Source organism: Taudactylus pleione, unplaced genomic scaffold (assembly GCF_031769625.1).
Source record: "Taudactylus pleione unplaced genomic scaffold, aTauple2 ptg002010l, whole genome shotgun sequence".
Classification (NCBI taxonomy): domain Eukaryota; kingdom Metazoa; phylum Chordata; class Amphibia; order Anura; family Myobatrachidae; genus Taudactylus; species Taudactylus pleione.
The window spans coordinates 235739-247910 of NW_028286406.1; the positions used below are offsets into that span (position 1 = coordinate 235739).

The following is a 12172-nucleotide window of genomic DNA, read 5'->3' on the forward strand; positions in this document are numbered from 1 at the left end:
TGTAGGGAATGTAAGGGATGGTTCAGAGGGTATTAGCTGGTAGGAGTAATTGGCGGATAGAACGACCCCAACACCACCACCATGGCGACCCCCAGGCCGGGTGGTTTGGGAGAAGGTTAGGCTATGAGATGTAAGGAGTTGGAGATGAATAGGTCATGGGTGGGGACCAGTTTATTAGACTGACCTGCCATTCCAGAGGGCACAGGATAGAGAGAGAGTGATTGTGAGGGAGATGTGAATAAGATTATCCGGGTTGCTGTAACGTGGAGGTGAGATTAATTTGGGGGACCGATATGAATAGAGTTTAGTGATGGTGCTGGCACCTGAGCTGGAAAGGGAACCTGTAGGAGGTAGGCAGGGAGGGATAAGTGGTTGGCAGTGGGGTAAAGTGACAGGGAGAGGAGAGTAGGAGGAGGGATTAGTGGTGGGGTAGTAGGACAAAGGGGTGGTAGAACAGGATGAAAGTGGAGTAATGGTTGACAGCGAAGACACTTTTTTCTTGTCAGCACTGTCATGTCGTTCTCCATATTTGATATTTCATCAAAATAGAGCTGTCCTTTGCACTAAGGCCGGTTACCTTCTGAAGGTAGTATCCCACTTTCCATATAAATGAAGAAATTGTAGTTCCGGCTTTTCAGTCTTCAAACTTGTGTACAGGTGAAGCTTCCCTGAATGTGGTTCGAGCCCTTTGTATCTACGTCGTTCGTACCATCTCCATCAGGAAATGAGATTCGCTCTTTGTGTTATATGGGTTTCACAAACTAGGGTGACCAGCTAACAAACAGACTTTGGCTCGCTGGCTGCGTATGACTATTGCTCAAGTCTATATACAGGCTGATCTCCCTGTTCCTAACAAGGTGACAGCACAGTCTACTCAGTCGGACCGTTGTGGGCGGTTAGACATGGCGCCTCGGCTGAGCAGCTGTGCAAGGCAGCCACTTGGTCTTCCGTCCATACCTTTTTAAATTCTTTGCATTTGATACTTTTGCCTCCCAGGATGCTTCCTTTGGGTGGTGGATTCTCCTCTCTGCTCAGGAGCATCCCCACCCTTAAGGGAACTGCTTTAAGACGTCCCCAAGGTAGATTCTGTGGACCCTTTGGACCCTGAAGAAGAAAATCAGAGTTATGGTATAACATACCTTTTTAGATCAGAGTTTCCGAAACACTGTCCTCAAGGCTCCCCAACAGCTCATGTTTTAGAGATATCCATGGTTAAGCACAGTTGATTAAATCAAATTGACTGAGGTACTAATTAAGTCACCTGTGCTCAACCATGGATATCTCTAAAACATGAACTGTTGGGGAGCCTTGAGGACCGTGATTGGAAACCTCTGCCTTAGATAACTTTTTCTTTGAGGTCCATTTGGGTCCACAGAGCACCCTCCCTGACGCACCTGGCCTCAGTTGGGATCTTTTCTTTGCTTTTTTGTATCACTGATTCCCTCTTTGTATTTTGAGTTTCTTGGGTACATTGTACTTTCTTCTCCACTTTTTCCGTCTCTTGCCGTTAGGCTTGTTTACAAACTGAATGCCTGTGGCTGGAGGCAGGGTATATAGGGAGGAGGACCAGTGCATGCTGGGAGCTTTAAAACTAGCTGTTTGGTGCACTGGATTACTCCAACTATATACCCCAAAGTAGATCCTGTGGATCCTATGGACCTCGAAGAAAAAAGTTATTTAAGGCATGTTATACCATAACTCTGATTTTTTTGGTTTCTGCGATAATTCTTTCACTATTCTGCTTTGACTTGCTGTAGATAAGGTCACACCAGCGTACTCTCATGCTTCCAGGTACTAGCTTCACCTTAGTTTGTCCATGGCTGCACTTCGGGGCTCTATCATATCCATTCTAGAAGCTCCTGAGGTGCCTTTCACAACAAGAACCCATGCTCACAGCACTTGACTGAAATGCAGGATAGGTTAGCATTCTACTTCACACAGGCAAGTAGGAGTTGAAGGGATAAAATAGAGCTGAAAATACTTTGTTTCTCCGTTTTTGTTCAGTCACATATTTGTTCAACACACACACTCCCAGCTACAACTTTAAGAAGGCCCCAACCCTCCTCACACATCACAGAAATATGACTAACTCCCTTCAGTCACTTACACCTAAGGAGCAGTGCATTATGTACATAAACCCTGTCCTTTCAGCAGGTGATTGTGGACATATCTTTGTTAGTATAGTTGTTGGCTGCAGGTGGCAATACTTAAATTAAGATTTATTAAAAAGCAAATGTAAGCATTCTGATCTCCTAACTATTGTTGTTTCATATTTACATAATTTTTATTTTCTTTCCTTTCAACCACTAACGAAACTTGTAGTAAGGAGCCTCTTTGTTCTAGTGGCAAGAATTATTTAGCTCATTGTATCCATAACACTCTAGTTTTACACAATTAACTTACACTTTCTACTAGGGGTCCACAGGGTTGACCTTGGGGTATAGCTGGATCAGGAACCCACAGGCACCACCCAGTTAAAGCTGTTGCTGCTCTCAGGATGCACTGGGTCCATCCTCCTCTATACCCTGCCCCAGCCACAGCCACATCAGTTTTAGTTGGTGCCCGGCCGGAGTCTGCCTTTTTTAGAGTTTATTACTTTCTTTTTTTAGTGACTCTTCAGAGCGACAGCATTGGACGTTCAAGCTGCCGCTCCTACACCCCACTGGCGCCGCAACGCCTGTACAGATCTGGGGATCTCAGCGGGACCCCAGAGTCTGTACTAGCACGGGCTCTCCCACGACTGCTGCTGGAGCGCCGGGGGCAAGGTAAGCCGCGGGTCACTGCTTGCGGTGACCCGCATGTACAAATGCAGTCGCATGCCTCCGATCTCTGGGGACGGACCGGAGGCGCTAGCAGTGGCGGCGGGCTCCACCTCTCCGGAGGCATACCCCGCGGGACCACTAGACCACCAGGGTATTATGCGGCAGCGGGAGCCAGCGTCCCTGGAGTTAATCGCTAGCCAGGGGAGACAGCCTTCCCTGTTTAGCGGCTCCTCCCCTTAGCTCAGCGCACCTTTCCGCTTAGGTCTGGTGACGCTGAGCTGCTTCCTCCTGCGGCCACTCCTCCTCCTCTGAGGTCTCCGGCGGCCATCTTTTCTCCAGTGGCAGCGCAGATTTCGCAGGAAGTGTGCTGTCGGTACCCCTGTTTACCTCTCCCCGGCTGAAGGTCAGTGTACACAGCGCTATAGCCCTCCCAAACACTGAATCTGAGCGGTTGATTGTAGTGACAAGGTGCAGTGAGTATTAACTTTCTGCATTGTATGTGACTTTTGCTAGTGCTGACTGTGCTTTATTTCTCCTTACTGTCAGTCTGACTATCCCTTTCCTTCTCCTACAGCCCTGAGAGCTGTGTGGGGGAAAGGCTTTTCTTGGATCTCACTTATATAAATTCATGTATTTGTGAGGTTGGTCACATACTGTGGTGTGCTACACTGTGCCATATTTGTGGCATTGTGGGTGCGCCAAGAGTACATTCTGAGCTTCCCTGTTGTGTTGCTATATATATTTGGGGATATATATATTTTATCATGTTTGATGAGGAAGTTGAACGCTCTACGGCCCCCACTCTGCTCTCCTGCAGATGCTGTGCTGCAGGGGTGAATATGGAGGATTTATCACAGGATGGGCTGTTTATGAGATGCCGTCAGTTACCTGGTCCCTCTAACCCCCCAACTTTGGGACAGGATCCTCCTTGGGCGGTGTTTTCTCAGGTGCTGGCTTCCATTGCAGTCAGTCATTCCCTTCCAGGGTCTCCTGCAAACGAGTCAACCACCTTGGGTGGCTGTGTTCTCCAATTCAGTCCAAAGTTTGGTGGCCTCATCTTTGGCCTTTCAAACCATGTTGCGTACTGAGAAGCCTCACAAAGCTTCAAAACGCACTTATATCATCCCAGTCTGCGCAGCTGTCAGACTGAGGCGTCCTCGGATGAGGGGGAATTGCATGAGGACTCTGATTCGGATGCCCCGGAACTGGAGACGAAATCTTCCATTAATGTGCCGGCATTGGTGCGGTCCATTCTTGATATAGAGGATGATGCCCAGGCCCCTAAGTCCAAGTATCCAAATTTTAAACAGGCAAAAGTGACTTCGGCTGTTTTTCCTCTCTGACCAGCTGACTGATCATATGGCTGAGGCCTGGCAGTCTCCTAGTAAGAGGTTCCAGCCGCAGAAATGTTTAGCATCTGGTTTATCTGTTTCCTGCAAGTCATTGCAAATAGTGGGAAATCCCGCCTGCCGTGGATTCTCACGTTACTCGCTTAATTAAGAGTGCCACCTTGCCTATGCCGTCCATTTCATCCCTAATGGATCCCACGGTGGCCCGTCTGTCCATGGCCATCTCTTGGGTGGCTAAAGCCATTGAAAGCTGGGCCAATGTACTGGAGGATACTTTTCCTGAGGAAGCTTTGGAGGTACAGAGAGCTTTAGTTGGACAGATGAGGGATGCCGCTTCCTCTATTGGAGAAGCGTCTTTGAATGCTAGTCTTCTGACTTCCAGGGTTTAGGCGGCAGCGGTCTCTGCTCACCGGTCTTTGTGGCTTCGTTCTTGGAGAGCAGATGCGGATTCCAAGAAGGGCCTGGAGGCCTTACCCTTTAATGGGGAGATTTTGTTCGGTCCTGACCTGGACAAAATTGTTACCTTGGCGAAGTCTAAGTCAGCGTTTCTGCCATCAGCAGTGGCGCCTTCTAAAGCTAGGACCTCAGCCTTTCGGTCCTTTCGTACTCAGGGTAAGTCCAAGGGTCAGTCCTTCCCGAGGCAGTTGTCAACCAAGGCTGCCCCTAAACCAAAGAAGCAGGCCTGGAGCACTAGATGCCCTGCTTCCAAGCCAGAAGAAGAGCCTTCAGCCTGATGGGACGGACCTCTCTGGTAAATCTCAGAGTGGGGGGCCGACATCTTAAATTCGCCCAGTGTTGGTGCAATACCACCATGGATGCTTGGGTACGAGAAGTGGTCTCTCAGGGGTATGCCCTGTCCTTCCGTCACAGCCCCCCCCCCCCCCCCCAACAGTTCTTCTGCCCAAGTCTTTCTCAGGACAAGACAAAGGCCTTGCAGATTCAGGAAGCCATAGAGACCTTGCTGAAAGCAGGGGTTGTTCCCGTTCCGCTTTCTCAACGCGGGACGGGTAACTACTCTTCTCTATTTCTGGTTCCGAAACCCAATAGGTCTCAACCTGAATCGTTGCACAAGTTCCTCACAGTGCCCACTTTCAGGATGGAAACTTTGCGTTCCATCATTCTGGCTATGGAACCGGGGGATTATATGGTCTCCCTGGACATCCAGGACGCCTGCCTCCATGTTCCTATAGCCCCTTCACACCAGCGGTATCTAAGGTTTGCTATACGCCAGCTTCACTTCCAGTTTCAGGCTCTGCCCTTTGGTCTTTCCACGGCTCCAAGGGTGTTCACCAACGTTATGGCTGTCATGGCTGCCCATCTGCGCAGCCAGGGTATACTGCTTCTGCCGTATGTGGACAACCTCCTATTGCTGGCAGGCTCTCCGGAGGTACTTTTGCAACATCTGCACCTGATGATCGCTTGTCTGTAAGCGCACGGGTGGCTGACAAACTGGAAGAAGTCCTCCCTCATTCTGTCACAGAAGATGTTTCATTTGGGAGCCCTTCTGGACTCTCGTCAGCAAAGGATCTTTCTGACTCCGGAAAAGATTTCCTCTCTACATCTACGAGTGAGCAGTTGTCTGAAGAGTTTCCAGGTGTCTGATCACGCGGAAATGAGTTCTGGGGTCCATGGTGTCGACATTCGACATGGTGGAATATGCCTAGTTTCATTCCAGGCCCCTGCAGGGGCAGATTCTATCCAAATGGAACGGGTTACCACACCGGATCAGGACTCAGATGCTGGTGTTGTCTCCGGAGGTGCGCCTGTCGCTGGCTTTGTGGCTTCAGACATCTCATCTCACCAAGGGTCACCCCTTTTGGATCCTGGACTGGGTACTGCTCACGACAGATGCCAGTCTCCGTGGTTGGGGGGCAGTGTCTGGTCCACTTTCACTTCAGGGCCGTTGTACGGCGGAGGAAGCGGTTCTTCCCATCAATATTATGGAACTTCGGCCCGTGTACAGGGCCTTCCAGTTGTCCGGTCGCGCTCTTCACGGAAGGGCAGCGCAAGTTCAGAAGTTCAGTCCAACAACGCCACCACGGTAGCGTACATCAACCGTCAAGGGGGAACTCTCAGTCTAGCAGCAATGTCTGAGGTGTCGCGCATCCTATCTTGGGCAGAGTGCCACCTTCCGGCCATCTCGGGAGTCTTCATTTCAGGAGTTCTGAACTGGGAAGCTGACTTCCTCAGCCGTCACGACGTGCATCCCGGGGAATGGTTCCTTCACCCAGAGGTATTTCAACTACTCATGGACAGGTGGGGACTGCCGAAGGTGGACCTCATGCCTGTGTACGGGTCCAGGACAAGAGACGCTGGCGCAATCCTGGTGGACATACTGTCAGTGAAATGGACATTTCAGCTGGCGTCTCTATTCCCTCCGATATCCCTGCTGCCTCGGGTCCTTCGGAAATTCAAACACTATGGTGGCACGCTTCTGCTGGTGGCTCTGGCTTGGCCCATGCGTCCCTGGTACCCCCATCTTCGGGGCCTCTCCATCGATGTTCCGTTTCTTCTGCCTCAGCGTCGGGACCTGTTGTCTCAGGGCTCTGCCTTTACCCGGATCTGGGTCGTCTGTCGTCTCTCTGACGGCGTGACTCTTGAGACATCCGTCTTAAGGCCCCGGGGTTTTTCCAGCTCAGTCATCAGCACAATGCTACAGGTGCGCAAGCCTGCTTCCGCCAGGATTTACCACAGTGTGGCATACTTAATATCTGGACTCACACCATTGAAAATAAGGTCCTCAAGCGTTTCGTGTTTCTAGGATTTTGGCTTTCCTTCAGTCTGGGTTGGACCTGGGCTTATGCCTCGCTCCTTTGAAAGTTCATGTGTCTGCACTTTCTGTGTGGTTCCAGCTTAGGATCGTTACTCTGCCTGATGTCCGCACCTTTTTCCAGGGTGCTCTCAGGATTCAGCCTCCCTTTGTTCTACCAGTGGCTCCTTGGGATTTGGCAGTGGTGCTTCGGGTCCTCCATTTGAACCTCTTTGAGTCGGTGGAACTCAAGTGGATGACAGTTAATACTGTTTTTCTCCCTGGCAATTGCTTTGGCCAGAAGTGTCAGAATTAGGCGTGCTTTCTTGCCGTTCTTTTCTGATATTTCACCAGGACAGGGCAGTGCTTCGCACCCATCCGGGTATTCTTCCTAAGGTGGTTTCTAAGATTCACATTAATCAGGAAATAGTTGTGCCGGCATTTCAGTCACCTGATCTCTCGGCTGGTGAGTCTTCCTTAGATGTTGTCCGTCCCTGCTCTCAAAGTTTGTGGAGCGGACTAGTTCCATTCGGAAGTCTGATTCTTTGTTCGTCCTCTTTCGTTTTCATAAGAGGAGTTTGCCTGCCAACAAACAAACTTTGGCCCGTTGGCTTCGTTTAGTTATTTTGTGAGGCTTATTCACAGAAGGCTTTACCTATTCCGGCCTCTGTTAAGGCTCATTCCACTCGGTCTGTAGATACCTCGTGGGCTGCTGGCTGTTCAGCTGTGTAAGGCGGCCACCTGGTCTTCCATGTGGCCGCCTTACAGACTTTTCTAAGGTTCTATGCGTTTGACACCTTCGCCTCTCAGGATGCATCCTTTGGGCGCCGGATTCTCCTTTCAGTGCAGGAGCGTCCCCGTCCTTAGTTGTACTGCTTTGGGACATCCCAAAGGTCAACCCTGTGGACCCCCTATGGAACCTGAAGTAGAAAACCAGAGATATGGTAAGAACTTACCTTTTTGTTAGCCCATATGAAGCCAGGTGCATCAGTGCGATATGTGGCTGGTCAACGGTTTTCAGTCTCCCTCTCTGTGAGTATGGTTCTTGTGTGTCCCAGTCTTCCTCCTCTGTTTTTTCCTCCTCTGGCCTTGGCTACTTGCCAACTGAGGTGCCTGTGGCTGGGACAGGGTATAGAGGAGGATGGACCCAGTGCATCCTTGGAGCAGCAACAGCTTTAACTGCGTGGTGCCCGTGGATCCAGATCCAGCTATACCCCAATGTCAGCAAGGTGAACCCTAGGGACCTCGTAGAAACAGAGATAACAAAGGGAAGTTCTTACCATATCTCTTGTTTTTTTGCCTTATTCTTTTTTTAAATGTCTGTTTATAATAATGCAACCTTGCTTGTGATTAACATTCTCCTACAGATAAGTAGCAACCATGAGGATGTACAAACAAAATTTCCTATGATGTCCTTCAATATATTCCATTATTTTCAAATGCTATCAGGGTACCTTTGATGTGAGCCAAACGCAGATGCGGATTAGAAGAAACAGCTTTACTCCTCTGTCCAGCTCTGATACAGTCAGACGGCCACGAAATTACAGTGTTGGGAGCCGACCACATAACCCAGTGGGGTTGGAAAAGGTCAGGCTGTCCTCGGATGGGTTAGACCGCCCCTTGAGACAAGTTAGTGTACTTTTTTGTGTATTGATATGTTCACAAATGATTCACTTAATCAAGAGGCTACTTGTTTACAGTATTAGAAGTCAATAAGATGTTAGTCACTCGCATGCACTCTGAAATTTTATTTATGAAGGTTAATGTTCCAAACATTAGATTGGTAAATGTGTTATGCCAATTCTCCTAATTGCCTGTGTTTTACTATAATGCTGCATACACAAGGTCAGATTTTGTTAACGATCTGAACGATAACTATTGTAAAAATCGTTCATGTCTTTGACATATGGGGCATGCATCGACCAACGATGCATGTTGCTGCATGTCAGATAACTATATGACATCGACTGTGTTTGCAGTAAGATTTGGACAATTTAATTCATTTTAATACTGTCAGAAATCTTTCATCGTTCATAAAACCGTTCAAAACTTTGATTAAATCATTCTTCTAGCAAATCTGACCGTATGTATGCACCATAACCCAGGTTCTGCTTTGCATTCCACAGTGAAATATTTTTAATAAAAAGTTATCTTAAGAAGTTGACCCATTATGCGAACTGAGGAGAAATTGAGGGCTCAGTCTAACAGCATTTAGTTATAGTCTTGATTTTTTTTTTTTTATTGTTTTTATCACAATATCATCACCCTATAACTTTACATGAACCTAGGTTAATTACACCCCAAAATCTGTTATTTTTCATATATATAACAAATACACAAGTCTCGAGAGTTCAGTCTGCTGCCTTGGAATGCAGCCACCTCCTGCCATGCTTCCCATCACAGTTCTTCAGTCGATTCCTAGCACTAATCGCATTTGGGCCTACTTGCTGGCCGCTATTGGGCATCAGGGCATTGGGTGAAAAGTTTTAAACTCTTCCTGTCTTCGGTAATGACTTGCAGCTGGGCTTGTGCAGCCTTGAAAACCCTCCAGTTTGTAGTGCATGGAGGGCCTGATTCAGCTGCAGACTGAGTAGCTATTGCAGCTGCTAACATGGTAGCAGCTGCGGTAGCACGAAGATGGTAATGCAGCAGGAGGCGTTATACCTCCTATATGCATTACTGATCCGAGCTGCATCCTGGGACACAACATCAGGCCATCTGTGTATCTATCGGCTGTAAAAGACCTGGAAATCTCCTCCCCCCCCCTTCCCATCAGTGGCAACACACCTCTGTTTTGGGTCCCCCCTCCCATTCTAGAACTACAGCAGACTGTCAATCAATGACAGTCTTCTCCCGGACTGCCTGCGGGACCGCAGACTCGTTCTGCACATGTACAGAATTGGTCTTGCGCACGAGCAGTTTTCCAATCAGGCTATCACCTGACCCCCTCCAACTGTGTCCCATAGAACTCTGCGCTTTCATGGTAGGATCAATGGCAAAATCACTGTGTGATAATTCTCCATTTTTATTATTTGCATTATCACATAGGGACAGATACAATTAGCCGCCCAACTTTTCATAGCTGGTGAAACTGTAGTAACTTTCTGCTATTCAATTAGAAAGCTGTGTTAAGTACACATGGGTTTTAATAGGAGGTAACACAGCTTTTTTAGTTTGCATCTCCAGAGCAGGGGAATTTTTTTTTTCTTATATTTCAATGTAAATGTCAGCACACAGTGCAGTAGCCCTCGGACCCCACTCCAAATGAATAATGTATTTCGAGGTTTTTTTAATAGGAAAATATGGGCAGGTTATTTTCTCTAAATGTACAAGGAACAGGTTAAATGATGTAATGGACATGAAGGTTGAGGAGTTGTATTGATGAAGGAAAGGGGGATTTTGAACTTGCAAGTCTTCATATCTTAGCTTTTTACAAACTTGTATATACATACTTAATCACTATAGAAACATTTTAATGTATTCTAATATAAAATTATAGAAAAGTGATAGCCAGTAAGTGTCTCCCAGCAAATAATTCTCTATAGGATAAGTTTAAAAAATCAACCATTGTACACCATTATAACCTCCATTACCATTACATTGCCTCCAATAGTGGCCATAAGCAACGTAATCGCTTTCTTCTGTCGTGCTCTCGCGTTCTCTCTCCTGTCCTCCCCTCTTTCTCTCTCGCGCGCGCTCTCGTGGCCCCCTCTTTCTCCCGTTTTTTTTTTTTTGGGGGGGGGGGGGGGATTCAGAATGATTATGCTCAATCTTTCATATACTTTGCTTAGGTTGCACACTGCAGAACTAAGCTGGATGCACACTGATAGATATATCGCCTGCTCAAACGAATGGGCGATATATCTATAGTGCATTGCCGGGTGTGTACAGCACATATGTCTGAACAACGATGTTAAGACATCCGATCTGCTGATTTGTACAGGGGACTCTATGATCGCCCATACACATGCTACGGAACCAGGCGGTGATTGACAGCTCAACTAGTCGGGCGCTCAAGCCCGGCACATCGGACAGACAAAGTGGTAAGTGTGTATACACTTACCAATTGTCAAGACGTCGGATCGGCTATATGGCCGACCCGTCGACCTAGTGTGTACCCAGCTTAACACACGACATTGATGTAATGCCAGCAACTTGCCATTTGTAATAGAATTGCCTGGTTTCATGTGAAGTGCACTTTAATGTAACCTGGGATTACACAATACTGAATTCCTGGCTAATTGAATTTGGCTATAAGTCTGCGCCTCATAATTCTTTCTTTCTAGGATTAATTTTAAAATGTGTACATTTCCACATTCAGAACTGTCTATAATATATTTTATTTGTGTCCAACAGCGTTCCTTGGAGAGTGCTTGCATGTGAGTATAAGTTGATTTTCTATTTTTAATAATTTATTGACCCCACCCCTATTCATTCCTTTTGTATTTTTGATGTAAACTGTAATTCAGCATTATTTAATGTGATCTTACTCTACAACTTTTTGAACATCTCATATTGCCTTACAACTTTTAAAAAAAAAAGAGACTTTTTATTAAGACTGAATGTAATGAATAAATACAAATTTGAATTCCTTTTTTCTTTTCTTTTTTTCTTTTTTTTGTTTTTTTACTTTTTCTTAGGGCGGCAGCGGATACCAATGGTTGTGATGTCTTTCAGTCTTTGTCTGCTTTGATCTAAATGGCAGCAGAGTCCTCAACAAGTTTTTCTGGTCCATCAATTAGATAGTTGATCCATACTCGGTACAGATATTTCCATGATAAAACAGGCATGTAGCACAATCCTCTGCCTTTTAAAAGCTTAAAGTGTGATACTAACGACAATGCACAAGAAATCCCTAACTTAATTTACAGAAGACTGCAAGTGTCCTCATTGGCTTTGTAATACATTTTTGCCAAATGCAATCCCTCCAACCAGATAAATTGTTTTGTTCTGCATCTCTTGTGAAGGGACCAGTGGTAAAATAGGTGTAATAAAGAGTACAAAATAATATTTTAATGTTTGTTTTTTTTAAAAATTGCATTTTATTTGGCAATTCATTTTTTTCATCCTGACAGAAAATGTGCCTTTGTCTAATCCCTCACCTAGCAATATAGTAGGTCAGTTTTATTTTTTTGCATATTTTTTTTTTTTCAACAGCAGCACAATCCCCAGAGGATATTGTGATTAATGAGCAACATGTATTGTATTTCTGTAGTTTATGATGGCAGTGTTGCTCTTGAAGTATGTTCATTTACTAACTGAGAACACTATTGACTATCAAGAAGTATTCCCAAAATAAACTAAATAAAACA

General features: G+C 46.4%; 1 protein-coding gene across 1 annotated transcript in view; it reads left to right on the forward strand.

Moving 5' to 3' along the window:
- Positions 1–11870, forward strand: part of LOC148435724 (6-phosphofructo-2-kinase/fructose-2,6-bisphosphatase 2-like) — a 123290-nt gene extending 111420 nt beyond the window's left edge. The window contains exons 15-17 of the mRNA XM_088465581.1: positions 8310–8489; positions 11217–11239; positions 11501–11870. Of these exons, the coding sequence (XP_088321707.1) occupies positions 8310–8489; positions 11217–11239; positions 11501–11558 (261 nt within the window). The 3' untranslated portion in view covers positions 11559–11870. The remainder of the gene's footprint in view (positions 1–8309; positions 8490–11216; positions 11240–11500) is intronic.
- Positions 11871–12172: the final 302 nt, after the last annotated feature.